Source organism: Balaenoptera ricei, chromosome 1, assembly GCF_028023285.1.
Source record: "Balaenoptera ricei isolate mBalRic1 chromosome 1, mBalRic1.hap2, whole genome shotgun sequence".
Taxonomy (NCBI): Eukaryota; Metazoa; Chordata; class Mammalia; order Artiodactyla; family Balaenopteridae; genus Balaenoptera; species Balaenoptera ricei.
The window spans coordinates 610,586-637,823 of record NC_082639.1 but is presented as its reverse complement, the minus strand read 5'-3'; the positions used below and the strand labels follow the sequence as shown (position 1 = coordinate 637,823).

Genomic DNA, 27,238 nt, shown 5'->3' with positions numbered 1-27,238 from the left:
ATGCAGCGGGGCAGAGATGCACAGAATGCTAACAGTGTTCAGACCATAAGAGCAGGTTGAGGGTGGTACTGGGAGCAGAGAAAGGGCAGCGGGAGAGGAGGAGGGCGCGGGTAAGCTTTCTTGAAGCTGGTGATATCCATCTGAATCTCAGTGCCTGGACTAAGACTTGAGGTATGGGGGTGCCATACGCAGAGGTAAAAAAGGCATGGGACAGTTTTCAGCTGGTGGTCCCTTAAGTTCTAAACAAGAAGCAGGGAGAGGTGAGGTAGGAGAGCTCGGTATTGCACCGGTACCGTCAGACCATAATGTCTTTGAATTCAGGAGCACATACTGGGGAAGCCATGGAGGGGGCCTTCCTTTCAAAATGTAAACAGCGCTATTATTTGTGGTGGGGGTAAGAGAAAATACATGTTCATCATAAAATACAAAGTTAAGGAATTCAAAAAAGTATAACGGGCATTCAAAGCACTGTTAACCCTACCACCCATAAATGCCCTCTTTCCGGGGCTTCCCTGGTGGCGCAGTGGTTGAGGGTCTGCCTGCCAATGCAGGGGACACGGGTTTGAGCCCTGGTCCGGGAAGATCCCACATGCCGCGGAGCAACGCAGCCCGAGCGCCACAACTACTGGGCCTGTGCTCTAGAGCCCGTGCTCTGCAACAAGAGAAGCCACCGCAATGAGAAGCCCGCGCACCGCAATGAAGAGTAGCCCCCGCTCGCCACAACTAGAGAAAGCCCGCGTGCAGCAACGAAGACCCAACATAGCCAAAAATAAATAAATAAAATTAATTAATTAATTAAAATAAATAAATAAAAATAAATGCCGTCTTTCCCACTGCCAAATTTCACTGTATGTCTTCCTGGACTTATGTTCTGCATATATTCAAATACATAGAGAGCAGGGTGCGGGGAGTGGGGGAAGATGCCCTCATTCCTCCTCATTCATCCCTCAACCCCCAGGTCCTTCCAAGTAAATGCTTCCTTGTTGCAGTCACGCACTGTCCCTCCCATACACCGCCCCCAAGGGTCCTTAAATATTCTGAGCGTCTGGTTCTCAGCTTTTTTCTCTGTGAAAACATCAGGAGTAATGGTAGGACATCAGTGAGTGTGGCCCCTCACTGCCCTGGCTTCTGAGTTTCTCCCTCTCCAACAGGAAGACTTGTCTTCTACCCTTGCCTGTGGTCACGCCTAGCCTATAGGTATTCAAAAAGCAGCCCCCTCCACACCCTGTTTCAAGTATCCTGCTCTACCACCGTTTGGCTCTGGTGACATTTCTTCCACTAGGATCTCCAATTCAGAGCACACAGTACCTTTCCACTGCCGTCACCCCTTCATGTCCCTTCATGTCTCATCATTTCTGGATCCATGGCGGAGAATCGCCATTCCCTTGCCCCCTCCCTTTGCTGCGCTCCCAGATCAAAACACCAACTCATTTTGGCCACTCCAAGCGGCCGGACGTGGCTGGAGAGCAACAAAACCGGGTTGATTAGTTTCACTGTCATATCATGACTCCAAACCTCGCGCCTCCAAACCAACCCAAGGATCTAAGTCAATTTGCTCTCCCAACCCGGGAAGTCTCCTTACACCTCCTTACGCCTCCTCTCTAGTCATCTCTTCAAATACTTTCACAACTTCACTTAAATGTCAAACTTCCCAGAGTTTTCAGAGGACAGCCGCGCGCTGGCGTCTGCGCGAGCTTGGGGACGGGAGGCCGGTAAGAGGCCGTGGCAGTCGTCCCAGGAGGGGCGCGGGGGCTCGGCCTAGAGCGGTGGAGGCGCGCAAGGAGCGACATGGAGGATCTCGGGGACTGGCTGAGGGTGAACGGAGAGCGGGCGAGGGAGGAGCGGCGGCTCGGGCGGCAGGTGCGAAAACAACCGGGGTGGACGGAGCGCGCAGAGCGGTACCTGGAGACGCCGGCCACGACCTGTCACCTCCAACGCCCGCCCCAGGGGCCGCGGCGCCTCCCGCGTCACTCCCAGCGACGGCGACGGCGCGTGACGTCACAGGAGCCGGCGCGACGCCTCGCGCGTCACTAGCGGCGACGGCGGCGGGGGCTTGTGACGTCAGGACGCCAAAGCGGGGCGCCAGGAGGCTCCCGTGCCAAGCGCCGGCCTCGGCGCTCGCGCCCGAAGCAGCGACGCGCTCGCCGGCCGGTCTGGCGCCCGGGGAGCTGGGCCTCCCACCGTCCGCGGTCCAGCGCTCTGGGCCGGCGCTGGGAGGCCACTGGGACGCCGTACACACGCCCGCGCCGGGCATCCTTACGCGCTACGTCGCCGGCGCCGCCGCTTTCGCGTCATGACTTCCGGGCGCCGGGGCCGCCATCTTGCTCGCGCGGAAGCGGCGCGGCTGGGTGGGAGTCCCGAAGCGGGAGTCGCGGACCGTGCGGCCGCCGCCATGCCGTCGTCGCCGCTGCGGGTGGCGGTGGTGTGCTCGAGCAACCAGAACCGGAGCATGGAGGCGCACAACATTCTCAGGTAGTTGGGGCCTCCGCCCTGGCCCAGCGCGCTCCGCGGACGCCGGCCGACCGGCCGTCCCTCCGGCCTTCCCGGCCCGTGCTGGGCGGTTCCGGCTCCCGGCTCGTGCTGGGTGGCGGTGGCCGCGGTTCCCGGCCCTGGTTCTCCCTGACCCGTGCTGGGCGGCCCAGTTTCCCAGGCGGGCGGTGCGCGGCGGCCCCCGAAGGACGGCCGAGAGGCCTCGCCGCGTCCGGGCTCGTTGGCTCCAGGGCCGAGCGCAGCGAGGAATCGACAAAACTCGGTTCGCCGCGCGGTCCCCCACGTGTGCTTAGCGTCGCGAAAAATTCACATTCTGAGCCGAAATGTTTCCGGGTCGCCGAAACCTCAAAGCTGCTAGTAAACCTGAAAGGCTGATGCTGTTCGCGTCTACTTCGTACGCACGTCTGTGTATCTGAAAATCATGGCCTCTGTAAAATGCTCAGCAGTGAGGCGGTAAGTTGCAAGACGAAGGTTAGGGTCCACGAGAGGATAGGCCGGTTGTGCCCAGGGCGTGTCGCCTTTTTATCAAATATGGAAAACTTGCGCGACAGGATCTCAGGATAGAACAAGTCGTAAAAACACGGAAATGGCCTATTTTAACTTCATGCATTTGTGTATTTGCTTCTATCTACATTTTTCAAGTCTAATGCAAAAAAATCTTTCTCCTCCCTTGGAAAGTCTCCAGTCGATAATTTCTGAACCACACGTGAGTTTGGTTTCACGTTTCTAGTTTATATTTCAGTGCCAACTCCCCTTTTGTGACCCTGGTGTTGTATATGTTTAATAAAAGTTTATTCCCGTTTGATAAATTTTTTTTCGTTCAAAATCACTTTACAGAATGTGAATTGACCCCTTGAATTACAGTTAAAGTTAGGTGTACATGTCAACTTTGACAGTAAAAGTTGAAACTGCCTTTTCTTCCGAAGTTTCCTTATGTGGACATTACAGGACAACCATGCCTCGCTGCTTCTCCTACTACGGCAGTCAGCTTTGACTCTCCTGGGGAAATCAGAATTCTCCCTCGCCCCTCGTTTTTAATGAAGCTGGATGCACCAGGTGTCCACGATCTGCTAGTTATGAGTTTAATTCTTTCTCCATCTGCAGTATTCAGTTAATGTTTTTTGGTCTAGTGTGATATGCTTGGAACCTAACAAACCAACGTGGAGTTCGTTTCTAAACTAGAATTTTTTAAACTGTAAAGTTGTTTTAAAATCGGAAAAGTGCAAGAATTACAGTGTGCTGGATCTGATCCCCAAACTGCATTTATCTCTTCAGAGTCACTAAAAGTGGTAAATTTAAGGAAAAGATTGCAAGGTTCACGCTCCAGGAAAATTATTCAAGGAAAATAAAATTTAATGTCTTCAATTAGAATAACAAGTGATCTGGACACCACCTCATTCTGCTGGTTCTGGCTGGTGATCCTTTATTTAAACTCTTCTCTATCTGCATAACAAAGTTGGGGTGAAATCTTACAAAAAGAAATGTTTTTAAATTTCCTGTAGCAACTTTGTTAGTAAATTAGTTCCAAAGTCTTGCCGATCTGATAGCCCTGAGACAGTCACCGCAAGATTTAAGCCCTTGCTTAGTTCAAAGTAACTGGCACAGCCTTGGGTCTCCTGTGGAAATGAGGGTGCAGAAGAGCCCGCAAATAATCACCAAGTAGGAATGCTTGTGTACTTTTACCCGTTTTAGTGTCTTTCAAATTTACTCATGAGAAGAGTAGATTCAGAATGAGGGCAAAAGGAGGTAAGTTTAGGGTAACATACATTATTTGTATCATGAATGTGAAGTTATTTTAGACGTGGATCTTTAATTTCTAAAATGCTTATATTTGGGGGGTGTTTTCCTTTGTTAAAATGATAGTATTTGCTTGTTGCAAAAAATCCTCACTGTAGAAAATACAGAAGATTAAGAAGATAAGGATCACCGTACCATTTCGGTGTACATCCTTCTTTCTGGATGTTCTTGTGAATATACAGACACACTTAAGGGAGATCAAAACACTGTTAGGTAATCTCTCCACAGAACGTGAACATAGTTTGATTTCCGTATTCATTTGTGCTTTTATTTTTATACATTGGAGTTGAACATATCTATTCATGTTGAGTAATAGCAGTGGTTACAAAACATGACCCAGTACTCAGAGCAATCCTGTGCAGCAGTCGCTTTGGTAACCACTCCCCGTAACAGGTGGTTGGTTTTCAGTTTTATAATGTCCACATCCTTGTGCCGTTTTAAGTATCTTTGTACACTTTTCTAGTTATTTCCTTGGCATAAATTGCTGAGTCAAAAGGTAGGCATATTTTACATTTTCATACATTCTGCCAAACTGCCTTCCAGAAAAGTACCTATTTATAGAATTCCCATTTCCTCACAATATGGGCATTATTTACATCTTTTCATGCTGCTGGGGCAAAAGTATCTCGCCCTTTAGTTTTAAAATTGCTATCGAGATTGAACAACTTTTTGTGTCGTTTTCACTTTTGAAAATTATTTATGGCTTTATTTCGATAACTTACAGGGTTTAAAAGCATGTTTAAGAAATTTATATGATGGTTTTTGTTACAACTAGTAGAGCTTGTAAAAGATTTAGAGACTTAGGCCTTGAAGATGATTGTGAAAAGCATTTAAAAATGGTATGCCAGGGCTTCCCTGGCGATCCAGTGGTTAAGACTCTGAGCTCCCAATGCAGGGGGCACAGGTTCAGTTTCTGGTGTGGGAACTAAGATCCCGCATGCTGCAGGGCATGGCAAAAAAAAAAAAAGGTATAAGTGAAAACAGGAAAATTGTGTATGCAGTTTGGTTACAACTAAATAAAACTATGCATAGGAAAGCTTCTGAAATGAACTATCAAAAGGAATGTAGTTGATCAAACATACACGCTAGGTCATTTATTAGTGAAACCCAATTTTATTTTTGCTCCCTTGAAAATCTGCTTAGGCTGTATTTTTCTGACAAGTCGAATACAAGTGTTAATAAATGTTGGCGTTTTCTAGAGCTAGTCATAATATTCCCTGGGGTGATCATTTTTGATCTTTTGAGACTAAATTGTTTGAAATACTAGTTCTGGGAGCCATTCAGGTTTTTTAAGGGGTGCAGGAAGACTATGTTTGTTTCCACAGAGCCTCCTGTTCTTTGTACTCTGTGGATTAAGGTGTCCCTTTGGAGCCAATTAATTTATTTTTTTGTTCCAAACTCTCTCTTAGATGTTAAGGGGCCTGCTGATTTTTGGAAGCTGTTTTTAATTGTAGCAATCCAGAACAGATTTTAAAGAAAGACTTCTCTCTAAATTACTGTTTTCAATCATAACTTCCTGGGCAGTTTGATTTTGGGAGGATGAGCAGAGAGGCTGCAGATGTGGAAGAAACAAGGTTAGAATCAGTCTCTTGAGCTCCTCTGTACCAGGTGCTTTGCAAATGCCATCTGATTTCATCCTCACAACTCTTAGGATGTGCACACGTACACAGGTGAGGAGATAATACCCAGAGCAAGAAGCCCCAGCTCATGAGTGACAGCAAGGATCTGGATACAAGGGGCTCCAGTCCTGATGGATGAGTAGCAGAACTGATGGGATAAAACACTTGCTGGAGGAGGATCCAGGCTGTGGGGAGTACAACAGTCAGCTGAGGTCCTGTGATTCTCCGATTTGGGGTGGGGCGCTCAAGTCTTAATGTCATGAGTAGAGTATGTGGACCCCAGCCACACTGGGATGGAGGTACTCAGACATCCTCTCCCAGAGGGGACTGAGTCTCAGGGCTGCTGGGATCTGAACACAGGATCTGAGTGAGCCCAGGCAGTTTGACACAGCACTCTCCCAGACGGTGCTAAACTCTCCCCTTGTCTTGAACACATTTCCAGAAGCCTCTTGTCCTAAACCAGGGAGGGATTGTCCGGCTATGCCCTGCGGCCCCTTTGGCTGCATTTTTGATGCTTTGTTTCTGGGTACACTTGAAGAAGGTAAACTGGAAACTACCTGGGGAGGTGGAAGATTTGATATTGTGTGTGTAAGGATAGAAGAGGTGCCTACAGGGGACACGTTTGCCATCATAGATTTTAAGGGACTCTGCATTGTTTTTTTGCTTTTTGTCTTCAGGAGGCAGAACTAAGACCAGAAGGATTGGTTGGAAGAAGGTAGATTTCTGTTTGGATGTGAACATTGAGACGAAACTGGGTAGACCAAGCATGGTATCAGTTCCAGCAGCTAAAACATTTTCCCCTGCGTTAAGGATCATCGTCTCCAACCTTCTGTAGGTGAGAACAGGTCGAGCCCAGGGAAGATAGTTGAGTGGGTTCACCATGGTTAGTAGCGCTTAGCGCAGTGCTGGGGCTGGAACAGCTGAAATCCCAGATCTTGAGGACCTACTCTGCTGGCCCTGCACCCTGGGGAGGCCGACAGTGGCCAGCAGAGCAAGCTGCCCTTTGAGAAGCCAGGGTTGAGGAAGAGCAGGCCTGGAGCAGGGACATCTAAGCAGGAGCTCTCTTGGGGGCTAAACAGAGTGGCACGTTTGACAAGCTCCGTGCGTGGTGATCTCATGCTGAGAGGCCTTTTGGTTTCTTCTTGACCTTGTGGGAGGGTAAGAATAAAATAAACCCTAGAAAACACTGGGATGTGCTTAGGCTGACGTTTTACTAGTGGTGACATCAACTTTACTGGAATGTCAACATTTCAGGAAGTTGACCTTCCCAGGCTTGTGGCTATACCACAGTGAAACTGCAGGCAGGTGTTAAGTGTGATGGTGCTTGAGCAGTTGATTTGTGTTGGGTAAACATGAGGTCATTGTGTAGCTAGAAACTGGGCTGATTAAGCAGTGGGCGATTTTACCTGTAGTAAAGGTGACTTATGCTCGTAAGCATGTTGTGTCCTACTCAGAGACAGGTCCTTCTTTCAGAAGGTTGGCAGTGGTCTCGGATTTCAGTCTTAGCCACGATAATGTTTTGAATTAGGTTAATAACCACACTATAGAAAATAGAAAAAAAATGGCATAACCCATACTGTTAATTTGGGTGTTTTCTTGATTGGTATTCATTTTAACTTTATTATTTTACCTTTAGGCATCAGGATAACAATTGAAACAATCCTATTTCCCAAAATTCAACGATTTTTATGATACTGTAATCTATCTTTTCTATAACTTAACATTTCTGTATCTTAACGTGTAACATAATTTCTATATCTTTCTAATAGATTTTTGATACCTATAAAGACAAGTTTGATAAATACTTGTCTGGAAGATTTGTTTAACATACAAAATAATTGGCCCCTGAGACAAAGCCTTTTGGTGGTCAGCAGTATTTTTAGAGCGCTCAGTCCTTTTATGTAAGAAACACATTGTCCCTGTACATAGTCCACACACAAGATGGGCTGTTCTGTCAGTTGCATGAGCTTAGAAGAAACGGGGCTTCTGTTGTTAACTAGCCTTTTTGCCACTTGTGAACATTTTGTTGGGGGAGGAACAAACTGGGTTTCTTTTTGTGTGTGTGGTTTACATTCTTCTGCCAGTAAATTCCTCTTTTGGGGTTTCATTTTATTTTTAAATATGCTTGAGTAACATTTCAGGCAGTTGGGGAGGGCAGTGAGGAGAGGGCAGCTGCGGCCCCCCTCCCCCGACAGTTTCTAGTAGGAGAGACCTCACCCAGCCTTTCAGAGACCCAGCAGGCATCCTCTTAGAAGCCCTGTTAGGGATCAGCCAGGTGGAAAATGGGCCCAGGTTATCTGTGGGGTGATTTACTTCCAGGGATATGGACAGTGTTTCACTTGGACACCTAACGCAAACCTCAGCCCCCGTTGTGACAGGAGGTGAGGGAAGGAGATTGTCCACCCGGCAGGAGGCGGGGGCATGTGAGACCCTGTGCTGGGGCCTCTCCACCTGGGGCCTCTTGGGAACCCTCTGGGCAGCTTTTCAGTGGCACACCTGCCCTACCCCAACCTGGAACACCCTGGGGTCCTGTCTGGGGCCTGCGTCACGGGGTGCAGGATGTGTTGGGAGCCCCCAGGCACCCTGTCTCCCGTCAACCCCAGCCCCGCCCCGCAGCTTTGCCATCCCTGGGCTTCCCCCGTCCTGTCTCCTGGAGGGTTACCTACTTTGTTCCCACTCCCAGAGCATCTGAGGAGAGGGATTGAGGTCTGTTTCGATCACTGCTGAATCCCCAGCACATATAGTAAGCTCCAGAAAATACTGTTGGATCAAAAATGGAATGGCTAACCTGCCACCAGTAGAAATGGTGGTGGTTTTTCAGTCTTAAAACTTTAGCCATTGGGGATTTAACAGTCTCTGCTGCTGCTGCCTGGCTAAATTAAGGCTTATTCACTATATATTTCATTAACGTATTTCAAGAGTATTTGTGCCTGGGCTCATTTTAATAAATTTGAACTTAACGTTTAAGAGTTGGGCTCATGTAAATAAGTTCTTTAATTATGAGTAAGTATCTCAAAGGAATGACCAGAAGGAAATGACTGAGATGTAGAAATACTGATTTTTTTTAAAAAAGTGATGGAGGAATTGTGTCTAAATCAATCTTTCACTTATTTTTGTTGGGAAGCGTTTTGTTTTTCCCACTGTTCCCCCAAATGATTTTTGGGACTCCTTTTGGAGCAGGCTTCTTAGGTAGCTAGCTGAGAAAAGTGATCTCAACCGTGGTTTCTTATTCTGACCTGTAAAGGCACTATCTCTCACATATTTAACTTACTCATTATTTGGTTTCAAATGACTTGTTTAAAGCATCCACCAGAAGTCAGGCCTTTAGGGCTGCCACCAAAAGACAGGCCTTTCTCCCAAGATCCTGTGAACAGATGTGTGGCCTTTGGAGACAGGCCCGGGGTGGCCCCAGGTGTGTGTCGAGCAGCTGCATTCACGCAGCCACTGTGTCGCTTCCCGGTAAGGTCACACCTTGGGATTCCTCTGCAGGGACTGGACTCAGCTCCAAGCCCTCAGGGACCTTGCTTCTGTGGGTTAGTGTTTTTCCATAGCACACGTTCCTCCCTCAAGGACCTGCTCCCTCCAGGGTATTTTTGGGGTGGGGGGCTTGGCACTACGAGGATAAGCTCTCTGTTTTGGGCAGTTCTTGTGGAGTAGTGGCAAATCATGGAGCCAGCAAGACAAGCGTGGCCCACTGCTATGTGTCCCCATGGCTCTCATGGCCGTGACCTGTTCCCGGTCACTGTCTTGGGAGAGTGTGACCCCCACGCGGCTGTTGTCAAGGGGGCCTTCATCCCTGGCTTGTTGGTGCTTTGACAGAAAACATTTCTTTTATTGTACGTACCTGACCTGGTGAGGAAACGGATTGGGTGACGTGGTCTGTTGGGCACCTGCTGGAGCCTGTGGGTGGAGGTGTCCGCGTGGCTGGGCCCTTGCGTCCCAGCCTGCCTCTCCCCGGGGCCTGGAGCTGCACGTAAACAGGGGCCGGGTTGGTTGTGGTCCGTTTACAGCTCAGGTGGCCGTGGCCCCATTCACTCCTCGATCGTGCCTGCTGTCCCCTGTGTTCTCCGTCACAGTGACCTCTGGGGCCTGGTTGGGGGCACAGCTCGGGCCTTCCAGGGACAGAGGGACATGACTCGGCTTTTACCAGCTTCAGAGGACTCAGGCAAGGTGTTTGACCCAAACCGGATGAGAAGCGCTTTAAAAACGTGTGTCCGTGAGGCTCTGTCGCGCCAGGCGCAGTGGCTGTGCTCCTCGCGTCCCTCCCCGTTCTCACAGTGGCAGCAAGTGGCCTGTGGGTCCTTCCTGTCTTTTGTGGGAGGACAGCGGCTCTCGGGCTGGGCTTCTAGAAGTGCTGTGTCTGGTGGGAGAGACCGCGGGTCTCGCTCCACGGGCGCCAGGGGCCAAGTGAGGTTTCCTCCCTTATCTGTCCGCCTTTCAGCAGAGAGGGATCGGTGCCCACGAGGGATCGGGGGAGTGGCGCCCGCGGACCTGGGCTTCCCCACATGCTGGGACGTGTGTGCATGGACACACTCGCTCCTCCGTGGGCCTCCAGACGCCTGCAGCGCCTCCTGCTCACGAGGACCAAAACCACCTCCAGATGTGGCCAGACACCCTTGAGCGGCAATAAAATGCACAAAAAAGCTTGAGACAGTGCCCGCGGCCGCCTCAGAGCCTGCGGGGCCGTGAGGAGAACGTCGGGGCTGGTGGGCCTGGGGCCTGCTCCCGAGTTGGCGGGCAGGGATGCGTCCACACGGACGTTTAGTGACGTATAAACACGAGGTTAGGATGAGAAGGCCGTTTCACGTAGACGCTCTGAACACTCCCAGTGTCGGCTGTCACCGCTTGTGAGCTTGAGGGAACGTGGGGCCTGCAGCAGGCCCCCTTGAGTGAGCGTGGCGCTGGGGCCGCGGTGCGCGCTGACCTTTCTTCCTTAGGGTGCGGTTGTGGCTCGTGGACGCTGCCTGCCAGGGAGGCTCCCTCACTTTATTAGGGGACACTTGGCCATTCCCTTATCTCTGGCCCTCGCAGCCGGCGCCTCAAGGTAGGAGGCCGGGGGTGTGTCCCTCTCCTCGGGGGCTCCGGGAGCTCCATGCTTGGTCCTGGGAAGCCTGCGTCACGGCAGCTGGAAACCTGGACAAATGGTTTCCTTCTAGAGGGCGGGACAGGAGTCAGATGACAAGACGTTCTAGGTGAAATCTCTCTACCACGTGTCTGTCCTGTGGCCATCACAGACATCCACCTCGTTCCCCTACGTTCCAGGATCCTTTGTCTTCTGTTTGGATTGGCTTCATCTAGCTTTTGTGTAACGCGCTATAGGATTTTTTAAAATTTGCAAATAAAATACTTAAAGTTAAGAATTGAGAAACATGTTCTTTGAGACCAACAAAATTGTTCATATAGTCCATTTCCCGTTTCATTTTCCTTTTTAGCATTTTGTGTCTCATTTAATCCAACTGTGATTCTCTTTCGTTTTGTGTCTTTCAGCAAACGAGGATTCAGCGTCCGGTCCTTTGGAACAGGAACTCACGTGAAGCTTCCAGGACCAGCACCCGACAAGCCAAACGTTTATGATTTCAAAACCACATATGACCAGATGTACAACGATCTCCTTAGGAAAGACAAAGAACTGCATCCCAGTGGTTGCCCTTTAACCCTGTGTGCTTGTCTCTGACAGGTGTCACCTGTGGGCACCACTCAGGGGCACCTGTGAGGCAGGGGACGCGGCGGCCCGTTTGAGGTGTGCGGGGTCACTGGGTTTCTGTTCTGGTGCTCACGGGACTGTCCAGAGGTTGGAGCCACTCGGGGCCGTGGGCTGCAGTCCACGTGGACACAGTCGGGGAAGGTTGTGATACGGTATTAGAGCAGCTTAGGTGAGGAAGGTGGGACCCCACCATCTGTGGCTTTGCACACTGCAGGTAGGTGTGCGCGTGGGTGTGCACTGGTTCCCGGGCGGCTGCCTCACACTCTGCTCTTTCTGGAGGGTCAGCTCGTGAGAGGGCCACATTGGGTGCCGAAGGAAGCGTGGTAGAAGCAGGGAATTTGAGGGGACTTGACTTCCTTTCAGGAAGAGACAAAACAGACTGTGTCTGCTTCCTAAGACTCACGGGAAAGGAAGGTATTTTAAAGCCAGATTCGTGTGAATGTGACCCCAGGCTGTGGATATTAAGATCATCCTTGCCAGCCGGGTTTTGACCAGACACTTCACTGTCACCCGGGGCTGCTTTAAATTCCTGGGACGCCTCATGTTACCATGAGTGATGGTGGTTCTCAGGATGGAGACCGGACACATCCCAAGCGAGAGGAGTATAGACAGCGGGTGGAAAGCTTTCTTCACTTCGGCGTTCTTGCAATTGTGAATAAACTATGAACGTTCTCTGTACACCTATAGATTAATTAGTTAGCTGCGAGGGGCCCCGGAGATCATTCCAGCAAAATGTACTGGGCGCTGGTGGTTGCTGCACGCTCCACCCCGTGCCCGCTCCTCCCCAGCTGCAAGGGAAACGTCGGGTGGGGGCATTGGGGCAGAAACGCAGGTATTTCTCGTCAGTGCCCCAGCCGGGCACTGATGCTGGGGGTCCAGGACTCACGCCCACCAGAGCCAGCACCCCCCACCACCCCATGCAGCCCCAGGGCCCTCCCGGGGGTGCGGGAGCCCCAAGAGAGCCTGCAGCGCGCCTCGCGCACACACTCCTTTCTCAGAAGGCGCAGAACCACGTTAGGAGCAGCTCAGCGTACTGCCGGGTAGACGCCAGCTGTGTCCTGGGCTCCGCGTGGTGGTGCCATGCGGTGAGAGCCGTCCTAGCCTTGTGGAGAGGCGCCAGCCGCGGCCGCCCCCCCAGGAAAGCTGTGATCCAACTCCAGGCTTTTGGTTCTTGCACTGCCAACTCTCTGTGTCGATAAGCTTAACTTGAGACCCCATCTAGTGAGTTGGCCAGAAAGTTCGGTCGGGCTTTTCTGTAGGATAAGATGTTACAGAAAAACCCGAAAGAACTTTCTGGCCAACCCAGTATTTTTGAAGATTATTGTTCAGTTAGCACCATTCGTTTTTTGAAGACTTAAACTCAACGAGAGAAACGGAAACAGATAATGCACTTACTTGTCTGTACTCCCTTAATAATTGTAAGTTAGGTCCTTTCACATCAGAGCTATTTCTGGAAATGGGCAGCATTTACACATTGTAGACCAAATCTGGAGGGATTTTGTACGTGTCCCTGGTGGCTCTAAACGAAGGGGCAGAGCCCAGCCTCTCAGGACTCAGACTCTCCTCTCGGGGTGACTGTACAGGCCTGGTCTCCCCAGCAACGCCCAGTGCAGGGGGTGGTGGACCTGCTGTCAGGGCCCCATGTAGGGAAGTTGCCTCCATGAGCCTCCACCCCGGTTGGTTGCCCTTCCCCAGCCTCTGGGAGGGACCCTTGTCGCTTTGCTGGCTTCACTTGGGTGGGATTTCTGCCTTCTGGGGCGGGTGGGAAGGGGCAGAACAAGGCCGTGTCTGGCGCCGCGCTCAGCTCTGCCTGAGTCAGCCCTTGGCCGGTAACAGGAGCATCTGCCGGCGGGGCGGGGGGGGGTCCACTGGGGCGCTGGCGGGACTGCAGGGGGTGGGGGGCGGAGGCCCTGTGATCAGGTGTGGGGCAGGGAGCCCCGCGTTTCCCCATGTGCTCAGGACACAGCAGACAAGAGCTAAAAACCTAAGTCTGTAGCGTAGAATACCTGGGCATTTGCAGAAGTGGTGGCTTTTGTAACTTACAGTGCAAAGCTAGGAAAATATTGTAAGATGTAACCCAAGGATAAAACAACATTCAGTAAATGTTTGAATTTCCAGGGGAGAGAAGATGCCCCTTTTTGGGCAGAGCCGGGAGTTGAGGCCAAGTGGCTGGCAGGGACAGATGGGCCCTGGAGACGTCTGCGGGCTTTGCTTGGGCACCGCTCTGCACCCCGTGGGCTGGGGCCTGGGACCCTGTGCTTCTTGAGCCCTCAGTGAGTTCTGGTCTGTAGTCGTTAGTATCCAAGCAGTTTATTTGTTAATTATTTGGCTGTAAATAGGGGTTTTGGTTTTGGTTTTCTCGCCACAAGCAGGAGTGGGGTTGGGTTGAGAGGCTCTGGCCTCGGTTCTACGGTGACAGGTGTGGCCGCAGAGCACCTGCCCACTGTCGCCCAGCCCTGTGAGGAGCTAGACAGCCTGGTGAGGTTTACGTTTCCCTCCCCTGCGGGAATTGTCGATGATAGTGCAGGAAATCTGGGTTCACCTGACCCTCACCAGACATGTAAGAGGGTCTTCTCTTCGGACGCCTCTAAGGCGGGAGCTGTCCTTGACTGTGAGACGATCTACCTGCTTCACGTGCACAGCTCCGTGGGTCCACGGGGTTGTGCACCCAGCAGACTGTAGGATGTTTTCACCCCAGGAAGCCCCCTGGCAGCTGCTGGCCCAGTCCCCGCCTGTGGCTCTGCCTCTTCTGGACGTTTCTGACCCACGGGTCGTACAACACGGGTCTTTAGGAGCTGGCTTCTGCCTAACGTCTGAAATTGAGCTGTCCTCTTGTCGTTGTCGTCGTTGAGCTGTCTGTCCTCTTTTACGTGTAAATATTCCCGCGGACCTGAAGTTTTTTCATCCCTTTGCCTTGGAGTCCTTTTGAATACAGAGCAGCTTCAATCTTGGTGTTCCGTTTGGGGGCTGTAGCGTACCTCCTGTGTCAAGTGGGTGGAGGCTTCCAGATCTTTCCATCTTCTGCCAGAGCCAGTTTCCACACCTGAGCTTCCTCCCGGGCTCTCCAGCATCGGTTGAGCAGAATCTGCGGCTGAACCTCAGCCTACTTGGAGCACTTTTGGGGGAAGATAAGTCATTTTCTTCTAAATGTAAGACTGGCCAACCTGTGACCTAAGGAACAGGGTCCCTGGGCCCAGTCACGGAGGAGGGGCCGCCAGGAAAGGTGAGGCTGGCAGTGTCCTCACGGCTCCAGGAGAGCTATCTTTCGTTGGTTTTGGATACTTGCTTAGTGAGTTACAAAACCACTTGTCTTAAAAAGCAAGTGAATGTGTGGCTGTAAATATAGTTCATGTGATTTTTAATACATGCAACCAGTTGCTCCCCAAACAGTGAGTTGAAGTGCAGATATAACTAACACTTGCCCAGATCCTGACTTTATCCTCGTAAGTGGAGGCTGCGTGTTGAACTTGTATCTAGCATACTTTCCCACTTTCTCCTGTGGCTCTTTTGTAATTAAGTACCTCTGGGGTTTAGATTGTTTTTTAACTATTTGTTTATTCATTTTCAGTTTCTCAATTTCATTGTCTTTTAGGCCTTAGATTAATTTATGTGTATACTCACTTCTCCACTGTGTAATTTTTGTTGTCTTGGGGTAAACGGTAAAAATAAATGTGATTTCTAAGAGTATAAATCCCACAGCCTCCGGACCTCCATCCTGGGTATGAGGTTAGTGGACGCGGCAGCTCCGTCCTGCTCAAGGCCCCTGGGCTTTTCCAGAACCTTGTTCTTGGGGTCTCATCAGACCCTTCTCGCCTTCTCGTGCTGCGCTCGGTGGGGTGGGGTGGCTGCCCGGCCCCCGGCCCTGCCCTGAGGACGCTTCCTGCACTTCAAGTCCAAGCCCCTTGGGCTCCCACCCTCAGCGTGTCCTGCCTGACCCCTGTCGCTGACGGTCCCTGGTCACCCTCACTGGCCCCGTGCGTGCTTGGCATGAGCTCGCCTATGTGACCCCATCTCATTTCACCCTGGTTGGCAGCTGCGGTTTCAAATGGTTATTGAAAACAGTGTTTAACATACGAGTGTTCCTAAGCCAGACACTGATTCCCAGGGAGGCTCAGATCTAGTTTTACTGGTACTTAAGCTTTTGGATTTTAGAAAAGCTCTCAGGCTTAAAATAAAAATTAAGGCCTTCAGATATTTCAGATGAGGCCCGAAGAGAAGCCTTCATGTCTGGCAGACATCGCTCCAAGTTGAGCTGGCCAGGGTGGCTGCTGGGTCCCTCCTGAGTCGACAGCAGGGCAGGTCGGGCCTGGTCCCCGCGGCCTGCGGCAGGTGGGGTGCAGACGCGGGCGTGTAGCCAGTGTGTGACGCCGCAGCCCACGCCGGTCGTTTCCCTTTGACCGGGGACCAGGGTGGCGAGGCCATTGCCGACCCCACCAGAGCTCCCGCCGCCAGCCTCAGGAGCAGTGGGGCCTCGTGACAGCTTGTGGTGAATCGGTTCTTCATGTTTGAGGGTCCCGGCAGTCGCCACAACCCTTTGAGAGTATTTCAAGCGTAAAGCTGTTTGCTGTCAGCCTTGCTGACACCCGGGTATGCCGAGGGCACCCCTCGCACGGCTGGTGGCTGAGTGTGCTCGTGGCCACGCACAGCAGCTGCGGTGCCACCCGCCCGCCCGCCGGCCTGCTCTTGAAGCCCTGGCCTCACCCCCCAGCTCCAGGGGGGAAGGGGCCCGATTCAGAGCCATGGCGGGCTGCAGTTGGGCCCCTGTGCTGCCCCAGCCCCGTGGCTTGAGGGAGACCTCTTGCATCCGTGCTGCTTAACGCTTTGCCATGAAAACACAGACTGGGGGCCTTGTAGGGGAGGGTGTCTCCATCCATAACAGGTGAGGGTTGTCAGGGTTCCCTGGGGGGGGAGCAGTAGTCAGCCTCTGGCCGCCTCCCATTGGCACCTGGCGTGTGTCTGGAATCTGAATTCGAGGTGGCCGTGGCCTGTGGCCTGTGACCAGCGTCGGAGGGCTGGCCGGCTGGTGGGCATCTGGGTGATCTGTGACAGCTCCAAGGTCAGGGGCCGCGTGGGCATCAGGAATGCGCTCTTCTCCGCCTCGGCAGGGCTTGTGAGGAGGTGTGGGAGTGGGCTGGGCAGGCCTTGCTGCGGGCAGGTGTGGGTCTAGGTGCCAGCACCGCGTGGGTACGGCTTTCCCCCTGGCCCTGCACCCTGACGGGGTCCAGCCACGTCCACCTCGGCACTGACCGCTCCTCGTGTGAATAGGGACTGAAGGAGTGAGTACACCAGCAGCCTCGTGTCCAAGCTGCGTCGCCAGCAGGTGCCCCGGGCTCCTGCCCCCGAGATGCCCCGTCCACACGTGAACCTGCACCTTCCCGATGCCATCCTCTAAAGCGAGGGACTTGAGCAGGGCGTCTTTGGGGGGACACATCCTGGAAACTAGAGAAGCACTGTCATGGGGGCCTTCAGGAAGGGTCTGGGTCGCATGTCCGCGTCTGAGGGCAGGGCCTCTCCCTGGCACGGGGTTGGGCTCGAGGAATCTGGCCGCAAAGCACCGTCTCCGCGGCCACTTCGTGGAGCGTCTCGCTGGCCCGCGGGTGCCACCTGTAAGCTTCTGACTCTGCCGTCGGCCTTTCCCTGGCTCGTGTGCAGGAGCACAGCCATCCCGTCCCAGCGCCATCAGGACAGGCAGGGCGTCACCATGACCACCAGAATAAGAATGGACAGTCTGTCAGGACAGGCTCTGCGAGGCCGTGTCGGGCAGCCCTTGGTGCATCCCAGGTACCTGGGGACATTCAGCAGTGCTTCTCCTCTCTGCTGCTTCCTGCCTGGGAGGCTCGCGGCCCTTCCGTCCTCTGCTGCTGTGTTTCTCAGAGGCCTCTCGACCCTGGCTGCTCCCGCGGGTCCCCACAGGGAACCCTGCTGGGCACAGGTGGGTTGGTTTGCAGTGACCACTGGCCTCTTGGACCAGCCCCCCACCCTCCCTCCATCTGAGCCCAGCGGTTTGGTTTCTTGTGCAAACTGCGTGGTCTCGAGAACGCCAAGTTTGGCCAGGGCTCGGCAGGGAGCACCGGGGGTCATCCAGGGATGTCTGGGTCGGTGGCCACCCTGGGCTTGGTGCTGTTCCTGCTTATATCACTCAGTAAGTGGAATTTCAGTGAGGGCGGGGGTCATTTTATTTTTCCTTGAACTCAGTGTTTGGGGTGGATCTCGGGCGCTGCTGGGCGGTGGGCGGTGGGCGGCCAGGAGATCGGCACCCAGGGCATCACCACGTCGTTCCCCCACCGCACCCCCCACCCCCCGCCGCCGCCTTGTGATGTTTGGGATTTAGTCTGTTTTGAACCATTTATGTAGAAGTGATTTGGTATTTGCAGGCTAATTCATGATCTGAGGGTTTTTTCTCAAAAAGTAAGTTAATTTTCACTAAAATGCTCCAACCTAGGACTCAGGCTTTCTCTTTTGTTTTGAGGTTAAAATTTTTATGATGTCACACAGCTGGAGGGTAGGTATGTGTCTATTTGAAACAAAACACTAAGACGAAAGAGATTTTTCCCATTACATTTTTATTTATCCAGCCAATTTATTTAAAAAAATTTTTTCTTGAGCTTCCTCTCAAATTTAAATAAATTTAGCATTTTACCCTATTTGGACAAGTAGTCTACCACTTTTATTTACTTTTTAAAATAAATTTATTTATTATTTTTGGCTGTGTTGGGTCTTCGTTGCTGCACGCGGGCTTTCTCTGGTTGCGGCGAGCAGGGGCTAATCTTCGTTGCGGTGTCTGGGCTTCTCATTGCGGTGGCTTCTCTTGTTGTGGAGCACGGGCTCTAGGCATGCGGGCTTCAGTAGTTGTGGCACACGGGCTCAGTAGTTGTGGTTCGCGGGCTCTAGAGCGCAGGCTTCAGTAGTTGTGGCACACGGGCTCAGTAGTTGTGGTTCGCGGGCTCTAGAGCGCAGGCTTCAGTAGTTGTGGCTCATGGGCTTAGTTGCCCCACGGCATGCGGGATCTTCCTGGACCAGGGCTCAAACCCATGTCCCCTGCATTGGCAGGCGGATTCTTAACCACTGCACCACCAGGGAAGCCCCACTTTTATTGTTTAAAGTCTGCTAAAGCCGCACCTGGTTAGACGGTGTAGTCTGTCTCTGCCATCTGTCCCCTTCGGGCTGAGTTAAGGCGGCTTCTGAGGTCGGGTTTCTGAGGAGGAGACATTGGACTGGAGGGTTGCAGAGTCTGCTTTCTGGCCGTCACTGTTTTGTTTTGTTTTGTTTTGTTTTGTTTTGTTTCTAACACCATTGTGCAGGGAGTGTTTCCTTTGAAGAAGAGGGATGGCGGGTTCTCACCTCCCGGGCCCCAGGCCCTGTGCAGAAGAGGCCGGGCGAGCAGAGCCCCTAGGATGCTGTGCCCGTCCCGGGAGGGCTGGTGGCGGGGCCCTGGTTGATCAGACGGGTGAGTGTTCCTCGCCTGCCGGCCCAGGCTGTGTTCTTGGCGGGGGGGGGGGGGTGGGTGGCAGCTGCCCTCCGGGGGTCTCCACACGACCGGGACGTGCTCTGGAAGCCGGGCCTGTGACTAGTGTGGGTGCAGCTGGTCACACGTAGAACATGATTACGGATGAAACGTATTTGCTACTTCCCGATTCATTTTCTGCTGACTTTGGCCCAACCAAAGCGACCTCGCTGCTACGTTGCAGTCTGGGGAGTTGTAGTCGCTCCTCTGCTTCGGTTTGTCCTGCCCTTTCCTGGCTGCCGGTGGCCCTGCTCGCCTGGCCCCGGCCCCACCGCGGTTCACAAGAGAGAGGCTTCTGGTCCCTGTGGGCCTCAGGCCGTTTGGAGCACCCTCTCTGCACATGCTGCTCAAGAGGTTTGTTTTTCTAATTTTCATCATTCTCTTTCTATGTGGTACCTGTTCCAAAAAATGGCCCAGTTATGCATCCCGTGGCTCCCTGCGCTGTCCTCCAGGGCGTCCTTTGTGCAGCACGCATGTCTGCGGCACCCAGTTTGTTCTTAAGTTTTCCGTCTGGGGATGTGGCGTTTCACAGACACGAGGTTGTCACCTGTCCTGCCTCCCCCAGCGGCCAGTGACTGCTTCTCGGGCTTGTGCTTTTCACGAGGCCTTATGAGGCTAATGGCTCTGACCCAAAACCCTGGGGGTGTTGTGACAGCAGACTGTTGGCAGCACAGGGAAGGCATGGGTGAGGGCTGGACCCGTGCAGCCTCGGTTGGTGCCCATCTGAAATGAAGGTGGCAAGGTTGTCGTTAGGTAGTGAGGCTAAAATTTGAGCAAAATGATTAAATTGTTCCCAAGATGGGGTGGGAGGCCCGTCTCCCTGCAGAGCTGCACATCCGCTCAGTGCCCAGGAGGCTTCATGTGCTGGGAGGGGGCTCCTGGCTGCCTCCCCCTCCCCTGGGACGGGCACCCCAGAGGGAAGCCCCACAGGTGGGCAGGGCTCTGAGTGGAGTCTTGAATCCAGCAGAGAAGAGCGCAGGGCCGCTGACCAGGGGTCCAGACTCCTGGATTTGGAGTTGGGAGGTCACCGTGGGCTTCCAGAGGCACGAGGTCCTGCTTGCCTTGGTGCTGTGCTCGGCCCAGTGGGTTTGCAGAAGCCCCAGCTCTTGCCCGGGGCGTGGCTGGCCAGTGGTCACCCGTCCAGGCCAGCGAGTGCCTGAGCTCTGCCAGCCGGGGGCTGGTCCTTGTCTTCGAGGACCTTCCCGCAGAGGCACTTGGGCCCCTGTGTGAGGGGTGTTGCGTCTTCTGTTTCAGTTGGATCAAGCTCAGAACTGGAAGTAGAATTAGGTTGGAAGGTGCCATGGGATTTGGGTTCACACCCCAGGCGAAGCCTCGAAGCGGGAAACGCCTGGTGGCGTTTGGGGGCAGAGGTGCTGATGCTGATGGACCAGAACGTCCTTGGGCTCCGCTGGGTCAGCGTCCGAGGAACAGCTCGGATGAGGGCGTCCTCTCTCGGTGAAGCACACACCGCAACGGTCCAGCCAGGGCCTGCCCGAGCCGCCCCTGCCCGCTCCATTCCCAGAGCCCTGGTGCGGGGGCAGAGCCGGGCTCCTGGGCCTGGCTGTTGGGAGAGAACACGGGTGATGGCAGCCGGCGGGCCTGGGAGGCCACTTGGCGGAAGCGCCTTCCCGACAGGGTTCAGTTGGCACTGCCCCTGGCCCCCTCGCCCTCTTCCTCGGGGTTCTGACTCTACCTGGAGATCTTGCTTCCGTTCTCGGGGTTCCGAGGCTGTCTCTTCCCAGGTTTGCCTCCATCACATGCGCTGGGTGATGTTTGTGCGCGACCAGCCTGAACTGTCTCACCTCCGACCCTGGGAAGGGAAGCGCTTCTGTCCCTGGGGGAGCGGGAGCCTGGCCGGTCCTCGGCAGAGGCCTGGGCCCTGGGCTGGGAGGGGACGTGGGGGCGTGGGCTCCACTGTTAAACCTCCGAGGGAGCGTCTGACCCCGTATGTGGGTTCTGTCGGCGCCTCACCCCCGCCCTGGAATCGGCCCATCTGTCTCCTCACTGGTCTGGCCCCAGCCTCTGCCCTCAGCCACCTGCCTTCACAGGGGGCATCTCTGCTTTGACCCCAGGTTCCCAGCGTGGGCTCTGCGCACCGGGCCCTGCTCTGTGCTGGCCTGGCCCCCTCTGCCCACCTCCCGGGCCCTCCTTGTCCGACGGGAAGCAGAGCCGCATCCTCGCCAAATCCCCCCACACGGCTGGGCTGGGGCGGCAGGAGGAATGATATGCTTGCGCTCCGAGGGCTCGGGAAGGCGTTGCCTTGGGCGCCCGCAAGTCACGTCCGCCAGACGCAGTCAGGCCCGCATCTCTCAGCATCGCTGTTGAGACAGAAGCGTTCAGCTGAGCCTGTTTTCTGTGCTGAGCACACGTACGTAGGATGAACTCGTGGTTGGGGGCTGAACCTCACATCTGAGAAGTTGCCTTGAAATAGAGCAGACTGGAGCCCTCGGGCACCCGGATCAGAGCAGGTTCTGCCATCCCGGGCGGGCAGCCTCCAGGCCCAGGTCCTGGCTCGAGGCCGGTCTGTGGTCCCTGTGGGTGCATCGCAAACCCTCCAGTATGTTTGCCTTTTGCCCTTGAACTTTGGACACGAGCCCCCTGTGCCTGCTGTGTTCCCCTCAGGACAGTCCCTGGGCCCATCCTGAATCTGAGTGCTCCCCGCGGGGTCGCTCCAGCAGGCTTGCCGGTGCTCATGTAGCAGTTTAGAGAGCACGTCCTCTCCGCCGACAGGGTCTGCATTGTTTGATGGGTAGGACCCCAGAGTGTTTCAGAACGATCCTTTGTTGTCGTACTTCCTGTGGCAGCAGACAGAACCTCTCGTCTTTCTGGGGCCCCCACCCTTGAGGAGCTGCGGATCTGCACCGCAGAGGAGGTGCCCACGCCGCCCTTCATCTGTCCCAGGTGAGAGGGGGAGACCGGCCCTCTGAAGGTGCAGCGGATCCAGGTGTGAGCTGGGGTGCACGGCTGCAGCCCCGCGGACGTGGAGCAGGGGCGGGGCCCAGACACCGCGTTCTCTGCCTGCACCCACCGGGGCCCCTGTCCGCCTGGGTTGGGCTCTTGAGCTGGCTTTCCCCGCCCGGGGGGTTTATTTCTGACAAGTGTGTGAGCTCAAAGGGAGGCCCCAGCCAGCTCTCCCTCCCTCGAGGAGGCTTCCTGCCTCCGCAGGTCGGCTGGCCCTTTACCCACTGTGGTCAGCCAGGCCTGCCGCTGCCTCTGGGCCCAAGGTCGCTGTTGGCTGCGGGAGCACCCGTGTGGGGTGGGAGTGGTTCTAGGGACCTAACATGTCCTTCCCACCTGGCAGGGCCCCAGGGGGTGGTCCTGGCTGCCCGGTTCCCTTGCAGCTCTGGTCCACGGGCTCGGCCTTGATGGGTTCGGTGCAGATGCCTCGAGTGGCCAGGGCCCTGCAGGGGGGCCCTGCTGCCTCAGCCCCTGCAGGTCGTGGCTCAACCAGGAGTGCTCGGCCCCTGTGTCTGCAGCATCCCAACCTCCGTGGGGTGAGCACGCTACCCTCCTCCCTCCCTCCCTCCCTCCCTCCGTGCACAGAGCATGGGCCTTCCCTCAGAAGCCAGACCCTAATGAAGGCTTTGTCTTGGTGGCAGACAACTGTCGCCATCTTGATCCCCACTTTTCCTGTCTCACCGTGGTGTGGAGGCGGGAGTTCAGGCAGGTCCCTGGGAATCCAGTGTTTTGTGGTTTTATCCTCAAGGACCCCCACCCCCCCCACCCCCACACCCAGCATGCGCTGTCGTTGGTCCTGCCTGGCACGGCCTGGGCCCTGCATCTCTGGGATTTGCCAGAAAACAGTCTCAAAATGTCCCTGTTACTCCTTCCTTGTTACACCGATGAAGGTGAGGCTTTGATCTCTGAACTAGGCCTTTTGTCCTCAGTTACGTGCAGCTGAGTTTCATCTGTTACATCATCTATGTCCATGATTGAGGGTCAAGGAAAGAAGGAAGGGGCTTTGCAAGACTGCTGGGGACCCTGAGGAGCCCCCGAGCACCTGGTGGCCTCCCCTCCTAGGGGGCCGTCACCGTGAGCCTTGGTGTCACGTGAAGCCGGGCCGTCTGGGTGGCCGGTCTCGGAGCCACCGTGGGAGTGCAGGGAGCTCCACCACCAGCCCTGCACCACGCGGGGCCTCCCTGGCCCGTGTCTTTCTGCCGGACGTGGGTGCCAGGCGTCCGAAGGACCAGGTTCTGGGGAGGAAGACCTAGCTGTATCAGCGCAGCCGCTGTGGGCAGCCAGGAGGTGGCAGGGCCAGCCCGGGGACGCAGGCCAGCGTGAGGTGGCCGTGGGTATTACGCTCGTCCAAAAAACGGCAAGAACCAAGAACGCCCCACAGCTGACAGTCAAGTGTCTTTGCAAGTGAAAACTCTTAATTAAATGTATTTTAAAAGCCGTTTTCACCATCCAAGAAGGTAGGAAATGTATTTTGAGTAATACGAGCTTATTGAAATAAACTCTCATAACTTAAAATCTGGGAAAGACAGTAAATGTATCCCTCAGAGTTCCTAAATCAGCTCGTCTGTGTTCCTGAGTAGAGTGGGCAACATGCTTGTTCCAAAGGTTCCGGAATGACCCTTAGAGACCACGGGCTTCGTCTTTGGGGCGGTGAGCCCTCTCCTGGGGCCGAGGACACAGCCATCGGGGTTGGGGGTGGGGGTGGGGTCCTGTCTGGAGGGTCCCAGAGGAGGCACTTCCAGCTCAGGGCCGCCTGCTTGGCACAGACCTCGACCGCGGGGCCTGTGCGGCCCATCCGAGCTCCGAGGGACTCGGCCCTTCCGGGTCCTGGGCCTGGGCTCCCTTCACTCTGCTCTCAGCTCACCCAAGGCTTCTCCCTCCTGGACGCTCTTCGTGTCCTTTCTTGGGTGGGCTTCCGGATTTCCTCACTGCCACGCTGAGCTAGGCTTGGGATTGGGTTTCCAGGTTAGCTTTGTCTTTGCCGAAGGGCTTGGGTTCAGCATGAGCGTTTGCCAAGATGCTGCAGGACGAAAAAGGCCATCAGTGACTTCCTGGCGGCCCAGTGGTTAAGACTCTGAGCTTCCACTGCAGGGGGTGCAGCTTCGATCCCTGGTCGGGGGAACACGGACCTGGGAGAAGGCTACAGACACTAGGTCTGCTTTCTGGAGAGGCGTGGCTCCGAGGGCAGCCGGGAGGCTGGGCTGGGGGCGAGCACGCTCACCTGACTTGTCTCCTGCGGGATGGGGGGTCGCGGCCCAGCCTGCCGCCACGTGCCTCCGCGCCTCCGTCGCCCTGATGCTCCTGCTGGGGGGGGGGGCGGGGGGGCTGCACCTACGCGGACGCTGGGTGGGGCGGGGCCTTTATCCAGAGTTCCTTAACTCGGGCACTCAGCTACACGCAGAACGGCATTTTACACATGCTGGACAGAAATAAGAGGATCAAGCCCCGGCCAGAAAGGTTCCAGAACTGCAAAGATCTGTTTGATCTGATCCTCACCTGTGAAGAGCGGGTGTACGACCAGGTGGTGGAAGGTAAGCGCAGCAGCCGCAGCGCCCTGCCCTGTGCGTGGTGTCTGTCCCTGGCCCAGGGCTGGAGAAGGGTTCCTGGTGCGTCTTTGGGCTCCGGCAGGCAGGGGAAATCGGGCAAGGCCATGGAGAGGTGGACAGAGGGCCCCTGACCTGTGTGGGCCCTGGGAGGGGGGTAGGGGCAGGAGATGGTGGCCTTTGGGCTGATCGTGTTCACCAGGGCAAAACCACCTGTGCTGGCCAACAGCATAGTGCGGGTTTAGGGCCTTTGTGGCACAGAAAGAGCATGTGTGGTGCGGAGGGAGTGGGGCCTGGTGCTTTGTAAGTGAGGGTGCTCTCCCGTGGGACAGGCTGGAGTTTGCGGGTGTGACCAGGTGGCCTGGGGTCCAGTTTCACGAGCACGAGCTTTCCTGCGGTCCCAGCCGTATCCGGCGTGAGGCTCCTCCCGGGGTGCGGGGCGGGGAGTGCTCGGCCTGGTCAGATGCTCTGATGTCGGTCCTTAACTGTATCCCCGAAGGCTGGGGAAGGCTGGGCGGCGCGCAGCCTCCTGCGCTCTGTTCTGAGGCCTCTGACTTCCGTCCTCTTGTCACGGTCAGATCTGAATTCCAGGGAGCAGGAGACCTGCCAGCCTGTGCATGTGATCAATGTGGACATCCAGGACAACCACGAGGAGGCCACCCTGGGGGCATTCCTCATCTGTGAGCTCTGCCAGTGCGTGAGTATCGGGCCCTGGGCGGGCCTGTGTCCTGCGCACAAGGGCTTCGGCGTGAACGTGACGAGCACACCACTCGGTTCACGGTCTGCTTATTGCCAAACGTTAAAACCCGCAAGTGCAGAGGTGCCCACAGGTGACAGTCACCGAGTCAGCTTTGGCTAAAGAATCCACCTTTGAGCGTTTTAAGTTGATTGCAGTGGTGAGTGACCTGCCCGGGTCTGGCTTCTGTGGAGATGGCTCCCAGGACTTAGGCCCCCTGCCAAGACCCCAAACAGCTAGAGGAGCCTGGGAGCCCCCAGAGGTGGCGTCAAAGGGCTCTGGTCCTCTTCTGCCCCCGCACTTTTCATTCGACGTCCAGCCCTCCCTGAGTGGCCCTGGGCATCTTCCCTTGTGCAGGAAACCCCAAGAGCTTTTGCAGCCACTGTGCAGCTGTGCTCAGAGCCAAACATTTCCTCTTAGATGTGACAAAAGGACCTACCCAACTCATATGTCTTGTCATATCTTTGGCCTGTGGCTTTTGCATTTAGGCCAACTAACTGTGAGTGATAGAAAAATGAAGAAAACAAGAGGCTTAACCAAGAAGTCTGGAGACAGGCAGGCCTGGACGGGTTTGCTGTGTGAGGGGCCCAGGCCCCTGCTCTCTCGTTACTTTGCCCAGCACAGCTTCTGTTCCCAAGGTGTCTCATGGTCCAAGGTGGCTGCTGAAGCTCCAGCAATTGTTCCCATGATCTGGCCATCATGCAAAAGGCAGGGCTGAAGGGAATGACACGCCCAGAAATAGCACACGTGACACCCACTTGGGTCCAGCTGGCGAGAGCTTGCAGAGGAGAGGCACTGCTCACAGGCCGAGACGGGGGGCAACGAGGTGCCTTGGCCGCAGGCCAGCCCTTGCCAGGACAGGCGGGCTGAGGAGCTGGCCCCGGACCACCCTGGGGCTGTCCCCTGGCAGGGCCGCCTCCTTCCAGGGCAGTGGTTCTCCACCAGGGGACATCTAACCACACACCCGGTGGGCCTCACGGCCGGGAGAGACGCGAGTGGCAGCTGGCGGCTGGGGGCCGCAGGTGCTGCTCAACCCCCTACAGCGCGTGGGACGGCCCCTGGGCTTCCTCACTGGCTGACTGCGGGCCCGCGACGGTGCCGTCTGGGTCGGGTCTGCTCGTTTACAGGGTGGGGACAGTGCCGGCGTCGAGCGTCTGCAGTGCGCATATGTGTGGCATCTGAGGCCACCCTCCCTGCTGCAGCTGCTCGGTGTCCCATCCCTGTCGGGCTCCCCTCGGCCCCGCCCCGCACGCACCAGGCCGGGGCTGCCTGTTGTGGGCGGGCGGCTCAGGGCGGCTCTCCTGTGGCTCCAGATCCAGCACACGGAGGACATGGAGAACGAGATTGACGAGCTGCTGCAGGAGTTTGAGGAGAAGAGCGGCAGGACCTTCCTGCACACCGTCTGCTTCTACTGATGGCCCGCCGCCCGCCTGGAGCCATCTTGCTGAGCTTCCTTTTGTTAATACTTCTTCCTTCCTGATATTTGTTTTTACCTTTAGGTATTCTGCCGGTCAGCGGTAGCAGTGCCCAAATAAACTGTACATATGAAATGAGAAGATACACATAAATGCCAGATTACAAACAATCAAGTTTTTCCCATCCCACTTTTACTTATGAGTGGGATATTGATTATAGTTTTTTTTCTTTAACCAAAAAAGAAAAAAACGGTTGATAGCACATTTCCCCCCAGCCATCTGCCTCTCCCTGAGCGCCCCTTTCCCGTCTCCCCTAACTGGCTGCAATGTACAAATCCCTGAATAAAGCAACAGGCTGTACTTTTTGGGAAAGAACCTGCCATTGTCTAATCAGTAGATGTTGCTCTTCGTCCTGGCTTCATCCAGAGTACCCTGCCTGGCCTGGCCCTCCCGTCAGGGGCCTCAGACGGCA

At 55.0% G+C, this 27,238-nt stretch overlaps 2 protein-coding genes across 7 annotated transcripts; both read left to right on the top strand.

The window, feature by feature from the left end:
• The first annotated feature begins 2,112 nt into the window (after positions 1 to 2,112).
• On the top strand, positions 2,113 to 27,141 carry SSU72 (SSU72 homolog, RNA polymerase II CTD phosphatase). Its single transcript, XM_059897757.1, has 5 exons — positions 2,113 to 2,472; positions 11,394 to 11,537; positions 24,464 to 24,603; positions 25,194 to 25,312; positions 26,665 to 27,141. The coding sequence occupies exons 1-5, from the start codon at positions 2,294 to 2,296 to the stop codon at positions 26,764 to 26,766; spliced, it is 684 nt and encodes a 227-aa protein (XP_059753740.1). The 5' UTR covers positions 2,113 to 2,293; the 3' UTR covers positions 26,767 to 27,141.
• On the top strand, positions 11,544 to 23,754 carry LOC132349150 (uncharacterized). 6 transcript variants are annotated; one of them, XR_009497644.1, is made up of 6 exons: positions 11,544 to 11,646; positions 18,912 to 19,057; positions 21,187 to 21,482; positions 21,922 to 22,015; positions 22,416 to 22,608; positions 23,002 to 23,754. XR_009497644.1 is itself a non-coding variant. In XM_059897525.1 (5 exons), exons 2-5 carry the CDS (start codon positions 18,937 to 18,939, stop codon positions 23,044 to 23,046), a joined length of 456 nt encoding a protein of 151 aa, XP_059753508.1. In that variant the 5' UTR covers positions 11,544 to 11,646; positions 18,912 to 18,936; the 3' UTR covers positions 23,047 to 23,754. The 6 variants fall into 6 exon arrangements, 3 of the variants coding, with proteins under 3 accessions (XP_059753508.1, XP_059753341.1, XP_059753425.1); XR_009497641.1 differs by having other exon boundaries at positions 21,919 to 22,015; XM_059897525.1 differs by lacking the exon at positions 21,187 to 21,482 and having other exon boundaries at positions 21,919 to 22,015.
• Positions 27,142 to 27,238: the final 97 nt, after the last annotated feature.